This window comes from Antennarius striatus, chromosome 6 (genome assembly GCF_040054535.1).
Source record: "Antennarius striatus isolate MH-2024 chromosome 6, ASM4005453v1, whole genome shotgun sequence".
NCBI lineage: Eukaryota > Metazoa > Chordata > Actinopteri > Lophiiformes > Antennariidae > Antennarius > Antennarius striatus.
Window position 1 is genome coordinate 20,755,286 of NC_090781.1, and position 14,981 is coordinate 20,770,266.

The 14,981-nt window shown below is 44.6% G+C and overlaps 1 protein-coding gene across 8 annotated transcripts in view; it reads right to left on the reverse strand.

Annotated features, from left to right (window-relative positions):
• The window catches only part of gramd1bb (GRAM domain containing 1Bb), a 67,918-nt gene that overhangs the window by 27,809 nt on the left and 25,128 nt on the right, over positions 1–14,981 (reverse strand). For 5 of the 8 annotated variants that reach the window (XM_068316790.1, XM_068316791.1, XM_068316789.1 and 2 more), the window contains one exon: positions 12,439–12,465. The exons of 1 other annotated variant lie outside the window; for it this stretch is intronic. In XM_068316790.1, coding sequence (XP_068172891.1) covers positions 12,439–12,465 — 27 coding nt within the window. Of the gene's footprint in view, positions 1–754; positions 1,223–5,656; positions 5,701–9,675; positions 9,993–12,438; positions 12,466–14,981 lie in introns of those variants that run through there. 2 more of the 8 variants (XM_068316794.1, XM_068316795.1) reach the window with 2 other exon arrangements.

The following is a 14,981-nucleotide window of genomic DNA, read 5'->3' on the forward strand; positions in this document are numbered from 1 at the left end:
AGAGGAGGAGGAGGAGCGTAAACAAACACAAGGGGAGGAAGAGGGGAGGATGGAGAGGAAAGTATACAGAGAGCACACGCCGGAGCAAAAAAACGAGGGGGGGGGGGGGACAGGAGCGACAGCTGGACCACCTGAATGTGGATCTATTTGTCCATGTGTGAGGATGACGATTGGGGTTGGGAGCGGGGGGGGGGGGGGGCACGAGAAAACAAGCGGGGTGGTTTGGGACTGTGAGAGCAAAAGCCGGCGAGAGACGCACCGAGCATGTGCCTGCTCTTTTCCTGGCAGCCACGTGAGCGCCCCCCCACCCCCACCCCCACCCCCCAACCTCAGCTGCTCAGCTCATGCTGAGCCCGCCAGAGGGGAGTCGGGTCGCCACAGTCAGAGCAAAAATAAATAAATTAAAAAAATAAAAAAAAAAATAAAAGGAGAATCAGCTGGCCCCCACCCCGGACAGAGTCCTCATCTGGGGCTTTTATTCATTCTATACTGCGTTTCCTTTACATTTACATAACGCTGCAGAACTGTGTGGCTGCAGACGGACGCAAAATGAAAAATGTCAGAGAGAAAAAAAAAAAAAGGAAACACACGCAGCCTCAGGATGGCAAGACGATCCGGTCCAGACGTCTAGAGTCTGGTCGGGTTGTGCTCGGCATACGTGACGGCTTTAAAAGCTACGCAGAGGAAGAAGAGAGAGAGAGAGAGAGAGAGAAGGGGGGGGGGGTTGCAGAGAGGAAACTGGGTTCATTCTTACCAGTTGAGCTTGAAGCCTTTCATTAGTACAGCGAGGCGTGTCTGACGTCCATAGCGTGTTGTGGGCGCTGGGCTGCCCGTTCACACCGCCGCATGCTGACCGACAGCCTGCCGGAGCTTCACCTCCCATACACGGAGCAAAGGGGGGGGGGGATGCAGGGGAGAGGTGTGTGTGTGTGTGCAGAGGCAGACGGATGATCGGAAGCGTGTGGAAGGACGTCGTCCCCCTCCCTCGGCTCCTCCGCTACATTCCTTTGCTGGTGCGGAGGTGCCGCAGTGCCGAACGATTGTGCCAGGAATTCACACCTCCCTGGTGGCTCGACGGGTTTCCCAGAAGAAGAAGAAGAAGGAGGAGAAAGGAGGAGAAGGAGGTGACCTGCGCCGCAACGTTCACCACGCCAAACGCATCCTGCAGCAGAAGCAGCAAAAAAGCGAACGCCTGCTAACAAACCGCCGCCTTTCTACTTTCAAATTCCGCCTGTTTTTTTTTCTTTTCTTGTTTCTCGTCCAGCCGTCACGCCACGCCACGCTCGCTCCTGCTTCCCTCGCTCAAACTCTCTCCCGTCTCTCCCTCGCTCCTCGCTGCAGATGAAAGCTGCACTTGCTGTGCACAGAGAGCAGGCTCGCCTCTCCCCCCCCCCTCCCTCACTCACTCCCTCCACCCCCCCTCCCTCCTGTTCTCTCCGTCCTCTTCCCTAGATGGCTCTCTTTCTCCATTTCTCTTCCGAGATGAGCGCAGCCGGCCCCGGTGTGGATGACTAGAGCGGGATTTTAGCCTCTGGCCAGATCATGCTCCTTACAATGACCCCCCTTCCCAACCCCCCCATGTTCCTTCTCATTCCATGAGGATATTAAGTGTGGAAGGGGAGGGGGGGGTTGCTGCTGCTGCAATTCTCTCCTCTCGCCTTGGACTGTAGCTCTGATTACTGTCAGCAGCTGCAACCCTGTTAATCTCTTAATGCATTGAGTGGACAGGGGTACTCCCCATGTTTATTACTGGGGGGAGTTGGGGGCACGGACGTGATCCGCAAACATGATGAGTCAGATGGAAATCACGGTGACTCAGCTCACTCAGTTGGCTTCACCTGAGTCTTCTGTTAGAGGTGGATGCTCGTCCGTTCGACTGGCGTGGGAGTGATGTCACGCATCAAGAGGAGGGATTTAACCACGTTAACGTAAGGAGCAAATGTTAGCATGCAAAGATCCTCATGCTAAAATGTCATTCTATAAAGAAAACCACTTAAAGATGAATGTGAATGAAACGCCATGCAAAGTATTTTTAACTGTAAATAAAGGATTGACCTTCGCCCACACGTAAAGACAAAGTCGCTTGACCTCGTCCCTCGACCGGCGAGGCCAGAGAGCAGACGGCCGGTCACTTCAATGTAAGCCGTCATCAAAAGCAGAGGTCAGCTGGAGGGGGTCAGGGCGCGGCGGTTAATCTGCTTAAAGGCCTGCACGTTACGAGTTACTCCTCATTAGGGATCGGCTAATGCGAAGTAAGATGCAAACCGCGCCGCAAAACCGCAGCAGACATTCCTCATTTATCACGTTTGGAGCTTAAGAATTCTAACATGCCAGGTGTGTGTTGAGTTTCAGGACATGTGGGGGTTTGTACTGCTTTTACAACATCGTGTGTAGCTGAGATGCATCTCTGGGGTCTGACGCACCTATTAGGGGGCAGATAGTTGAACCACATGGATCTACTAGCCGTTGTGGTTTTGGTTCCTGTCCATGAACTATGAATGTGGAAAAAAATGTGGACAAGAAGCAAAGAGCAAAGTCTAGTAGTCATAGTGCAAATAGATGCAGTAAGTTACCCCCCCTAAAAAAAAAAAAAACGGAGCAATTTGGCACACCTTAATGTTAATAGACATCAAATTTCACTTGACTGATGTTCGTCCAGGATGGCTGCAGATATCAGGCACTAGGATGACATCCTGTTACGCATCATCAGAGGCCCCATCAAAAACAGAATGTCTAATCTGTTTTTTTCACAATCCCAAATATTTTTTTCAATCTTTAATTTCTTGCTTCATAATTTCCAGTCATATTTTTTTAGTTCTTACCATGCGTGACCACCCAGCAGCTTCTGGGTTGGTGCTGAATGGACAGCTCCTCCAAAGAAGAGTCAATCACTAAAGCCAGACTATTCCTCTCACTGGCGCCCCCTGCTGACGGAAGCCCGCAGAGCCGCAGGGCTAAAACTGGCTATGGATGCAGGGGAGGGAAGGGGCGGGGGTTTGCTTCAGTTAAAAACAAATTAAAGGAGGGTTTCCACAAAATTTCAGAATTCGTGGTCAAAGATTCAATTCTACAGGAAACACAAGTGGTAGAAAGAATAAATGTTTCCTAAAGCGACTGACACCTGACCAACCAACTACTAGCCTGAACAACAACAGTCATGTGCTTCTTTAGCATTCCTTGACTCCTAAATCTGGCCCAGAGATGTTTCATTTATTTCTGAGAATAGCAATGCTGGATAATCTAGATTAATCTGTCCACACTGCTTTGTGGGATTGTGGGTGGCGTGGAGAGCTCTACTCTCCCAGTGGGCGTTCCTTACTCCCATCACAGCATGGATTATGCCTGTACTGTTATTCTATTCTTGCTAAATAAAAAAAAAAAAAACATAGATTGATCTCTAGTGTGTGATCACAGAGGAAAATAGTGATCGTGTGACTGTTGGATTATCCGAGCCTTAAAGTGGGAGGAGCGAAAACAGGAATGAAACTACACAAACAGTCTGCATCTAGAACACAAAGGTATTTCAGGGTCGGAGCAAAAGATAAATGAAAAAGAGCAAGGCTGCAGCGGGACGGACGCAATGTTTAATACTGGGTCAGCCCCCAAAAAATGATGAAGCTGTGGCCTTTTGTGGGGTCATCATGTGTGCCATGAATAAAAGAACAAAGCGTCGCACACGCTGACATTAAACCACACATTTATAAAAGCCTTCCATTTCCTGTTTCTGCTGCAGCAAGCAGGTTGAAAATAGGCCGACGTTCTTTTTCCAACAAATCTCTGAAAGGCATGCTGGTAATTACCAAACAAAGCGAAGGGAGAGGTGGGAGGATGGAGAGGTGGTGGTGGGAACGCTCTGGATTATATCTGTTGGCCTAAACTGCAGGTTTACACTTGGTTATTTCTTATAATTGCAGTTTTTCTATCTGCGGGGATGCACTTTTATGTCGATATCTGCATCAATACTGACCCCATTAGGCTGATTGGGTCGACCAGATGCAACCAGTCCGCCGATACATTTTCAAAAAGGCCTCTTAGTCACTGTCAGTGTTGAATTCAACGATTCCACCGTTATTCAGCTGCATTGGGCCACAAAGATCCCTCGTGTCTGAGGGCGTATGAATCAGAGCTGCCAGAAGTTTTACTGGAAATTAAAAGGAAAAACGACTGCTTATAATTCCAAGCTAACCATAAAGCCTTTTCCAGCGAGGGAATTCATGTGAATCAAGCCATTGTCAGTGTACAAATATTTATAGGGGCTTTTTGTCTTCAGTGTGTGCTGGAGCTGCATCTTCCATCAGTGACTCATCGCATCCGTGACCCTGAGCTCCTCAAAGACACAACCGCTCCGTTCAGATAAACGACGACACAACAGACGTATCAGGTTCAGCCAATCTCTCAAGATCTGTTCCGCACGCTGTCAAGCTGCGGCGTTGGGTTTTCGGCCCTGCTGACCCACTGGGATGGAAATGTCACCAAGTTAAAAACCTTGCAAAAAAACAAAAAAATCTTTAAATTTATGTAACCAGACAGTCAGGTCAGGTGAGACACCCCCCCCTCCAAAAAAAAAAACCCCAAATACAAAAACGTAGTTCCACATGACCTCATCACCAGTGTGACATCTGCGGTGCGGAAGCGGTCGCATGTGCTGTCGCCGAGGGGTTGTTCACTGTCGCTAACGCTCAAACCCAACCATCCTCGGGTGAGAGAACGACCTCATGCTCTGCCCTTGGAAGAATTTTTCTACACACTTTATTTAAACAGACAAGCTGACTCAAAACTTGGCAGCGACCCGAGTGTTTAGAGTTTTAAGGCTTTTTTTTTCTCAACAAAAGAAAAGAAAAAAGGAGCCTGATTACGTAGCAGTGTCGGGACTACTGATTGGATATTGACCGACCCCTCCCAGAGAAGCCTTCCATCCAGTCTGACAGGGCCGTCGCCCCAGAGATGACCCTGTCATTGTGGAAGCTGGGTGTCACCCCCGCCGGACGCTTCAGCGCCTCACGCAGGCCTTTGTCTTCTTCAGTCAGACATCAAGATGAAAACAGGCAAAACACAATGCTAAGCCCCGCAGAAACACACACTTTCCATTTGATTACCAGCGGTTGCTATGCTATTATCAGCCACGAGGCCTTCAAGGACGCCTCTCGAGCTATTTCGAGCATCGCAAATGAGCCGCATCACAAAGCAACAATCACATAGGCAAGGCCTCAGACTTTTAAACCGCCTCGACTTTGCACTGATGAAATCTGCAAAGCTAATGTCATGACTCACGATGATGCTTTCTCCACACGGAGCCAACGCCGTGGTCACAAACTGCAGAGACAGACTTTTTCATATACAAACATGTCTTACAAGACTCCTCAGGCAGTTCAGAATAGATCGTTCAAGTTTATTTTATGGGATAGTCACCAAATTGGCAATGAGAGTCATTTATTTCCCTGGATCCCACATGCCGAGCATCTGAGGAAAAGAGGGGTGACTTGTTGAATTTTTACCCCCAGTCATGGGTTCAGTGGGAACAGCATTTCCTAGTGGGAGCTTTGATACACCAGTCTATTCTGGTGTCGGGAGTAATATCAAACCAGTCTGAATATATTTCTGTTCACATTTTTGATCATGTGTGGCGTGTCTGTTGTTTGTTGAGTTTATATCCTACCTTTGCTGTTTCCATATCAGTTTCTTCCACTTCTTTTGCTTGGCCTATTGGTGAAGGTAGAGAAGAGGGAATGAAGTAGGACATCTTTTCTCTGTCATGCTGTGATTGTTCTCATTAGAATTTAATGCTAAATAAATGAACAAATACTAATGCGTCAACAAGGGGATTTATTTTGTTTCCTGTCGCTGGTTTTGCACAGAAAACTAGAAGAACGTGAAATTAAGTTTCAATGATCGTTACGGTTATTAGTCAAGTGTTAAATTTTCCACTAAATTTTTATGGTCATTAATTTACAACAACAACAAAAATCCAGGCGTATTTAAATTTGTGCAGAATGTAATTCAAGGGCGGCTGGTTGTGCAGCACGCAGCCCTTCATTCCAGTGACTCAACAGCGATGCCCACATGAACCATGAATCACGGCGATCAGAGGCCCCTCAAACACTCCATCTATTTAATCAATTCATTTTTTCCCGTGGAACCTGACAACACATTTCCCTCTCCAGGCACGGCAATTTTTATACGCCGGCTGATATTCTGGATTTTAAATATTTTCCCATTGCAAGACTTTAATTATAATTGAACTGATTAGCTATTTTGATTAAAAAATAGGAGCGTGGATGTTTTGGGCAACGCCAGTCTGCTGTTTGGCAATAAAATTTATGCCTGGTATCAAAACCCTTCAATAAATACTACGGAGAGCCTGAAAGTGGATGAACCCCGGCTGATTCATTGTCTTGCAAACATGGGATGCTTGGGAATAGAGGAACCTCTGAGGAAGAATAATCCTCTAACCCTCTGTATCTGCCTCAGGGGAAATAAATCTGGGCTACCACAGAGGAACGCGAGTCAGAGAAGATAGATTACATGTTATACTTGATTTAGGACACCTGCAGACAAACAGGCTACATTAATCCAGGTTTGTTTAATAAACACAGAATCAAATCAGATCTGTTAGGTCAGTTGGATTTTAGTGCAAGCTCTGCGGAACTGAACATTTTTTTAAAAAACGTGAGTGACAGATGGAACTCCACCTGCACCTACAGCAACGCTCATCCCTGTGGATACGTGAATTAAATTGCTGATTTGCAAAAATAAAACACATTAAATGCCGCCCTGCTGGGATGGGAGATACTGACTTTAGCACCATCAGCGGGATTGATTTGCTGATGAACATATGTGAATTATACCCTGAGTCACCAGAGGCCTTGTGATGAGTCAGCAGTGAAGGGCTGCTGACAGACAGACGTATGGCCCACTCCGGTAAGATACAGTAGGGGCTGAGACGTGACGCACGGACCTAGATGCACATTAAATTATCCTGCAGACCTCAAATCCCAATGCAGAAAAGGGAACTAAATGTACCTTGGATGACAAGACGAATGAATCGGCATCACCTCCATTCACTTCAAATGTTACCGAAAGACAAAGACGGGTCCGAATTTAGCTTAGCTCATACCTTTAAATGCCATATGAGCAAACACCTTTCCTTGTGTAAGAGGGGAGGCAGATGTCCCCCCAGCATGAAAACAAAACCTTAACACAAAAGCAGTAAGTGGGTGTGCCAGTGACAGACAGATCTTCTCCAGGCCAGAGTGCTTAATGAGTCACCCAGCATTGAAGGACGTCAGCTGGTCGTACACAACACAGGCTGTGGTGTGGTAACCATTCTCTGAATAGCCTCGTTAGTTTGTTTGTTTGTTACTCGACATACATTTGAAATCGTTCCAATCCAACCGTCCAAATAAATCTCAAGCTGTAGATAAAGAGCCATATGTCCTACTTTGAAGTTTACTCAAGAAATTCAACGTTTAGAACCGACACACTCCAAGTGGGTGTTTTACACCAACTGGTAGGATTTATTTTTACTGATCTGGTGTCTCTTAAAGTGTTTAATCACCTCAGCACCGGGCTGAATTAATAAGACATGTTGGTTCATTATAGTTATGGCAAGTGATGTAATGTTAATGATCTATATATGATATTACAATGTAACTCCAGTCTCTCTCGATCAAATTTTCAGCATAATTCCCAGGATGAGTTTTTTTTTATATTGTTTTTTAAAGGTAAAATATTAACACAATTCACAATGTCCTTCAGGATTAATAAAGTATACACTGTATATTATATATTTCACATTTTGGGAGAAATACATAATATTATAATCATAAATTCTGCATATTATTGGTAATTTTATGAGTAAACTTCTTTAAATATCCCTAAATCCATGTATGGAACTGTATAATATATATATAATAACCTCAGACTAAAAGTCACTTGAAAATGCACTGTTAAATTTTGCATCCCTGAACAGTATCAGAGGAGCTTTCATGGTCAGACTGACCTCAGTGGTTACATTAAAGCTAAAAGCAGAGAAATTGATTGCCCCAGTTAACAGTGATGGCAAACGTACTCTTAAATAAGACATATTTGAGTCATTCTGGCTTTGCCGTGGTGTCTGGATGTTGTTAACCACAGTGGATTGAAGAACAAATGAAACGCGTGACGACAAAGACTAAAGAAATTACATCTTTCCATATGAGCAAATGGAAACGCAGCAGCCGCCGCATTTTATTGAAGAAATATGACACTTTAATAATCCCTTTGTTCAATTAAAGGAAATGATATGAGTTTTTTCTACATTTTCTCATATGAAATGATGAATCCAAGTGTGTTTCAGCTACTAGCACCTTAACGACCATCGTCTGTGATTCATTTAAGAGCTGAGGAGATAGTCATTTGAGGGGAACACAGTCATGGCTGCCAGAAGAACTGATCACACAGTGGTAACCTGGAGCGGTGCTGGGACTGCCCTGGATCCACAGTGCAGGCACAGTAAATCTAACCAAATTGCTCCTAATGGACCTGGGGAACAGAGATCAGGAGGAAATTTAGGAGACCCAGAAGCCTCCAGGTGGAAAATACCCTCTAAACGAGTGTGTGTGTCTGTCTGTGTGGGTTATACTGTGGAAATATCGACAAAGAGTGATTCATTCCACGGCTGCCTGCATTCATCAGATGAAAGAAATGCATGTGTGCATGAATAAATTTTTAAAATTCTCCCATTTGATTTAACTGCAGATGAAGACTGAAGGATTTTTATTTTAAATTCTGAAATACACTAATGTCAAGTCTGACATAAAGTTCACACATGACTTAAAGCAGTCACGCAACTCCAGCTATTCTGTACCGATTGAAGGGTTTTCCTGATGTACTACAATCATAAGTGAGGAAAATGTTTTCCTATGTAGAAAATTTTAGACGAATAAAAAAGTATATATTTTTAGAAAGTGTTCTATGGGTCAATTTCTGTGAAGCGTCAAAAGAAATTATGACATCAGCTCATTTCACGAATACCAATTATTACTGTAGGTCTATTGGGTTTTGACTTATTTTATATAATTAGAATAAAGCCATGTAAGACAATGTTCTCTGATGCACTGTTGCTCAACACTCCCCCCTACTGGCCGGACTTAAGACTCATTTTTTGCCATCTTGAGATATTTTGCGAAAAACATTGATTTTTTTTTAAAGGCAGGTGAAAATATCAGTTAAGAAATGTTGTAAATCCCATTTTAAATCATTTCATGCTAAATTTCTTCAGCGAGTCGCGATGGCGTAACTGACGACATCTAGCTGCGGATACATCTAATCTAAATTTCCCACCAGCAAAATGAGACCTAAGTTATTTTAACAGGTCATTAAAATGCTATTATCAAATAGCCGGGAGATTAATTCTGGATTGCCTACTACTATATGGATTATAAAGCAGTTGTGCATATATTAGAAGGAGTGTGGGTTCTTAATTTACATAGTACTGCAACAAGTTCAACAGTTTATTCACAATCACTTGTAATAAAATCTTTTGTCTTGTGTTCTGTTGCTCTATTAATGCGTTCATTTCAAATTAATAAGGGCATACATTCATTCATTCATATTTCATGTTTGTAGTCAAAAACTCAAGGTGACAGAATGAAAAGTGGCCCCATCTGAGGAGAGGCAAGAGAAATCCCACCTGACCTTATGTTTGTGCATGGTGAACAGGTAGACACCATCCTGGCTTCCCTCCTGGCTCTCATGGCCTCTCTCTTCAATCACTGTCCCGTCGTCTCCTCGTCACATTTTCACTTGTCCGGCTAGCTTTGTCATCATTTCCAAACCTCATAAAATCCCCGTTATCCTCCTCTCCTCCGGAGCGCATCCGAAATTAGTCAGAAAAAAAAAACCAAAATAAAAAAAAAAACCATCGACTGTGATGCTGATTGAGACGATGCTAAACGATCTCTCCACCAGCCACGGACCGCCCAGAAGCCGCTACCCTGATATCCGAAGCCGCGCTCTCCTCCGTCGGCCGCATCACCTCACATCTGCTGCGCTGAGCCGCGGACGAGCGCTCGTGGGTCAAGGACGAGAGCGCTCCGATTGGCTGGCCGACCATGGCGCGTGCGGGGGAAGGTCCCCTTTGGTAGGCTCTCTGTGGAAGCTCGATGAGAGTGGTCCTTTACTTTCCTTTACCTCCTACATCGGTCTCCATCCCCCGCTCTCTACTCCGTCTCTCCTGCCGTCTGCGCTCCGGGCTGCGGGGGCGCGCATTCGCGATCCTCCGCCGGAGCACTGCGGCGTCTAGAGCGAATTCGGCAATAAAGTGGCGGGCACGCGCACGCAGGAATACGGGGAGTGCGTGAATTTACAACGAAGTGTGTGACAGAGAGATAAATACATAGACAAATAAATAAACACACGATTGATAGATTAATACTAAATACATGATAGACAGCTAGCTACATAAATAAATAGATTAATAAGTAAATAGTAGATAGCTAAGTAAATAAATGATAGATTGATAGATAGCACTCATTTGGGATCATTTTTGATCAGAACAATTTTAGTCCAGTTTCAGAGGTGGATTCTGCTTCTGTTAGATATAATTATGCTCCGCTGGGCAAACTTATTGTCCCCTCGTCTTAAAGTCGTCCAGAACTAAACTATTTCACAAGTATCACCTTACGTTGGATCCACGTGGTTTCAAGAGGCCTCAGGCACAAAACTAAGCAGCGGGATCAAATTCTGCTGACCTCCATCATTGGAAGCTAAGCTCTCAAACCACAGAAGATGATCGATAACCCGGCAACTGAGACGGCGAAGAGCAACGAGGACACTAGAGGGAAAAGCGCAATAAAGTACTGCAAACGAGTCACAGCAGCAGTGACTCTGTGACAGTCACTGCGAGGATAAAATCACACGCATGACCTCAAGACTCTCCTTTCAAACATGTACTTTAAGAGTCCAAATGCTTCCTGCCCACTTCATCTAAGCTGAGGCCTTTCTGCATGCATTATTTACAGTTTGCTGGAAACAACGCCCCCCCATCCCCCACTTCCTCACCTGCCATGACATTAACAGCCAGTAGACAGCAGAACAAAGCGTATTCATCTTAATCTGTGTTAATCTGATTACTGCAATACATGAAGATGCTCCTACAAGACAGTTCATTCTGTTAGTGTGACATACCATTATGGATGGACCTGTGTGGTCACCACAACAAGGATATCATTAATAATTAAGTTGCTAATCTGATATTTCTTGATGTTATATTGTTACATATGGAACAATGGTTGTATAAATAGCACAACAACAGTGTAAAATCACCAAGATATTACTCCTATTTTTACTTCATGAGTGGGTTTGCTAACTCAGCCAATCTTTTAAAACACATTATGTTGTGAGGGCATGTTAACACCGAATCATCTGTTCCTCTCACTGCAGCAGATTTAGCATTATTTTATTGTTACAACAGTAGAGTTTGTTCTTCTTCTTGCTTTGGAGGGACAAAAAAAAGACACCAGTTAATTTTCATGTCAGATTGTTCCATTTTCAGTGAACTCTTGTGAACTTTACGAAGCAAAGCACAAGAGCAGCAAAATCTCATCTCGATTTTTATAACTCACATCTCTGAAAGATGGAAAATGGAACAAATCAACCTTAAAAGACTAACAGAAAAACAAGCTGATGTCAGTTCCAGTGGTGTAAACAACAACACAAACTGCACCCAGTAAACAACCGCTTTGTTGTGTGATGGCGTAGAGAGACTCCTAGCGGTTTAAACACGGCCTGTCCATCAACCGACTTCGCATGACTAACCAAATCGAGGCATACCATAGCAGAGAGACACACATGCCAGAGTGAACACACACAATTACATCAGAATAATGGTGTCGACTCAGCTCACGAAACGCAACCAGTCAAACACAAAGCAGTTTAGAGGCGACGAGGTGCAACTTCCCCTTCTAATCGTCGCGCTGCAGACTCAAAACTCACATTTTCAACTCGAGCCCGGATCTCCTTCGTGGCGGGACTAGGAGAGCGTCACTTGTGACAGCAAAGCCTTCACAATCCCCAAAAACAGAGCGTCTTGGCTTACAGTGCATGTCCGCACTGCTGACCTGCCGCCGGTAGGCTCGCCAAAAGACCCACAATGCTGCCCGACCTCACAAAGGCCTGTTTGTGTCCGATGCCATTTGTCCAGTAAAAAGCAAACAATGGCATTCCGTGGCTTGCAACTGTATTCACTGCCGGCCTCCCGCCGATGTAAAAGCACATTCACACACCTGCTTTCAAACAAAAGCAGCCCAATCTGTGTCACATGAGGAATGGGCGGGCCGGGACAAATGGGGTGACAGCGGGGCCGGCCCAAAAGCATTGCGAGCCCATGAGCCCACCGGCGTACGATCCACGCTCACGCCTCTATAGGTCAAGGAGGAAGCAGGCGGAAAGCAGTCTTACCTGATTTTGTCGGCTGCACTGTCAGACCTGCAAGAGAGGACAGAGAAGATTCAGTCATGAAGTCATATAGAGTCGTACCACAATGCTATTCCATTTAAAAGTACTATTTCGGTCTTTCATCTACCTTGCGTGTCACGGGTTATGCTGGAACCTATCCCATACGGGAGAATGATGGGGTATACCCTGGATGAGACGCCAGCTCATTGTGGGACCATACAACACACAAACAACCACTCACGCTCACATTCACACCAAGGGACAATGTGGTGTGACCAATCCAACCAAGCTGCATGTTTTTGGAGGTTGGAGGAAGCCAGAAAAACCAAAGAGAACCAACAGAGACACGGGGGGAACAAACAAACTCCGTACAGAAAGGAATCAAACCCGGAACCTTCTTGCTGTGAAGCAACACGGTGCTACCCACTGCACCACCAACTTGCAACAAAACAATCATCTTTACAAGCATCTTTTTACAGATTCTAACCCTTGATGGTAATCTAGTACCAGTCCCTGATTTGATCCCTCCGGGCTACCGTAGAACCATGGTAATGTAACGCAGCAGACTCTGAGAAAGAGGTGTTTATAAAGTGATAAAAACCCCTTTATAACTCAAATTAATAAGTCATAGTACACTGTATTTTTGTTTTCTTATTTTATCTTCATTGAATCTCCTGTTTCATCACAACTGTTACATTTATCTGGTCTTTACTCTATTCAAACCCAATGTACACACACAACCCACAGATGGAATGTGGTGTACGACACACATTCCCAGTCACAATCATGTGCTGCGTCATCTCCGCTGATGACTGATAATATGCCGTATCAGCAAATTCACATTGTCACATTACGTAAGCTTACAGTTACAGCACACAAGACGAGCAGACAGATGAAGGGAAAAAAAAAAAAAAGCAAGATGGATATGTGGGGGCCGAGACAAGTAGAGGAGCATCGGTAGCGAGCCTCCAGGCAGAGATGCAGCTGGGTTTTTTTTTTGTTTTTTTTACCTGCAGAGGAGACATGACATTCCGTGCCCTCTAAATCCAGTCACAGAACGCGGCTCCCCCCGCCGCCGCTGCGCACACCCCTCACTAACTATCACCGGCGAAGACACACAGAAGAGCAGCCAGAAATCCCAGAGGTTTGACAGGTTGGATGCTTCTTAAAAAAAACAAAAAACGAATGTGCAGAGACACCGCGCGAGAAGGAGCGCAATGGGAGGGAGAGGAGAGGAGTGGAACACGGGTGAGGAGTGAAGGAGGGAGGAAAACGGCGGAGGTGTAGTAACAGCAGACGGAGGCAGCGGAGCGGGAGCCTATTATTTAGCATCGGAGAAGACGATTCCTACACATTTCACTTTCAGAATCGTCCGCTTTTGTAGTATGAGTCACTCTTATGGGAGAAATTGGGCATTACGACACATTCTGACGAGATCAGCAACTTTCTCTCTGCGTCGGCAATGTTTTTTTTGCATAGCTAAATCCAAAACACTGGAGGAAGAAAAAGTATTTTCTGCTCTTACATTTTTTGGATGAATTCAAACTGCTGGTTTTACAGATTGGCAGCAGGTATCTTTGCTGAAAGCTGTTCAGTTTCTCTTAAATAAAACAAGTTGTCTTTAATACAGTGTGTTTAAAAGGTTTGAGTTCATATCAGTCCAACACTTCATTTTATATTGGCTTGTAATTCAGTCTAAATTTATGTACTAGAAGCATCACCTCATAAGAGATCAAACTTCCTGAAATACCAACATGCATTAGAGAATCTGTAGGATCCTTTTATTATGTTTGAGAACTGCGCTTTAAAAAAAAATCAATATTAAAAGTTCACAAATGCAAAAATAAAGTTCCACTGTCATCGTCAAAACTCCATCCTGAGAAACTTCCTCCACAGGCGACGTGTTACCTCAGGAATAAAGTATGGGACTCTATATAACATGCAGGCCCACGCTTCAAACATGATCACGCACACGCCTACTCAGCAGCTTGAGCGGCTGGTTTAATGGCCAGGCCTGTCACCGCTGCTCCCATCACACGCAGCATATTCCCGGGTGATGAAGAGCTAATGATGAAGCCTGTCTATCTAGCCAGAGGTGCAGGCAGCTGTGACCTCAGCAGTGAAACAATGGGATTGTTACGTAACTGTTAAAGAGATATAAACAAGGTCGGTTCATGTTGATTCGTTGCTTTTCTGTCAACATGATTTCTAAGCTTTTAAAATGCGAATTCATCGGTTAAGATTTTTAAATATTTATACATTTATTTATGCCTTTATCCATTTGTAGATTCATCTCGCTTCTTATTGTGTCCAAGTCTGTTGATTTTCAACAGTGCCGTTCATTTCCCCCTGGGGTGGGTGGGGTGACGTCGACCGATAAATGCCTTATTGACATTATTCCGTCTGTCTTTGTAAAGTAGAGGCTGGCATTTTTATAGCTATACTAATCATGGTTCCCCTAATATCACATATGCACAGATTCACATAAAACTAATTGATCAGTTATGAAGGATTCAATGCATTTTGAAGAAATAAAATACGGAACT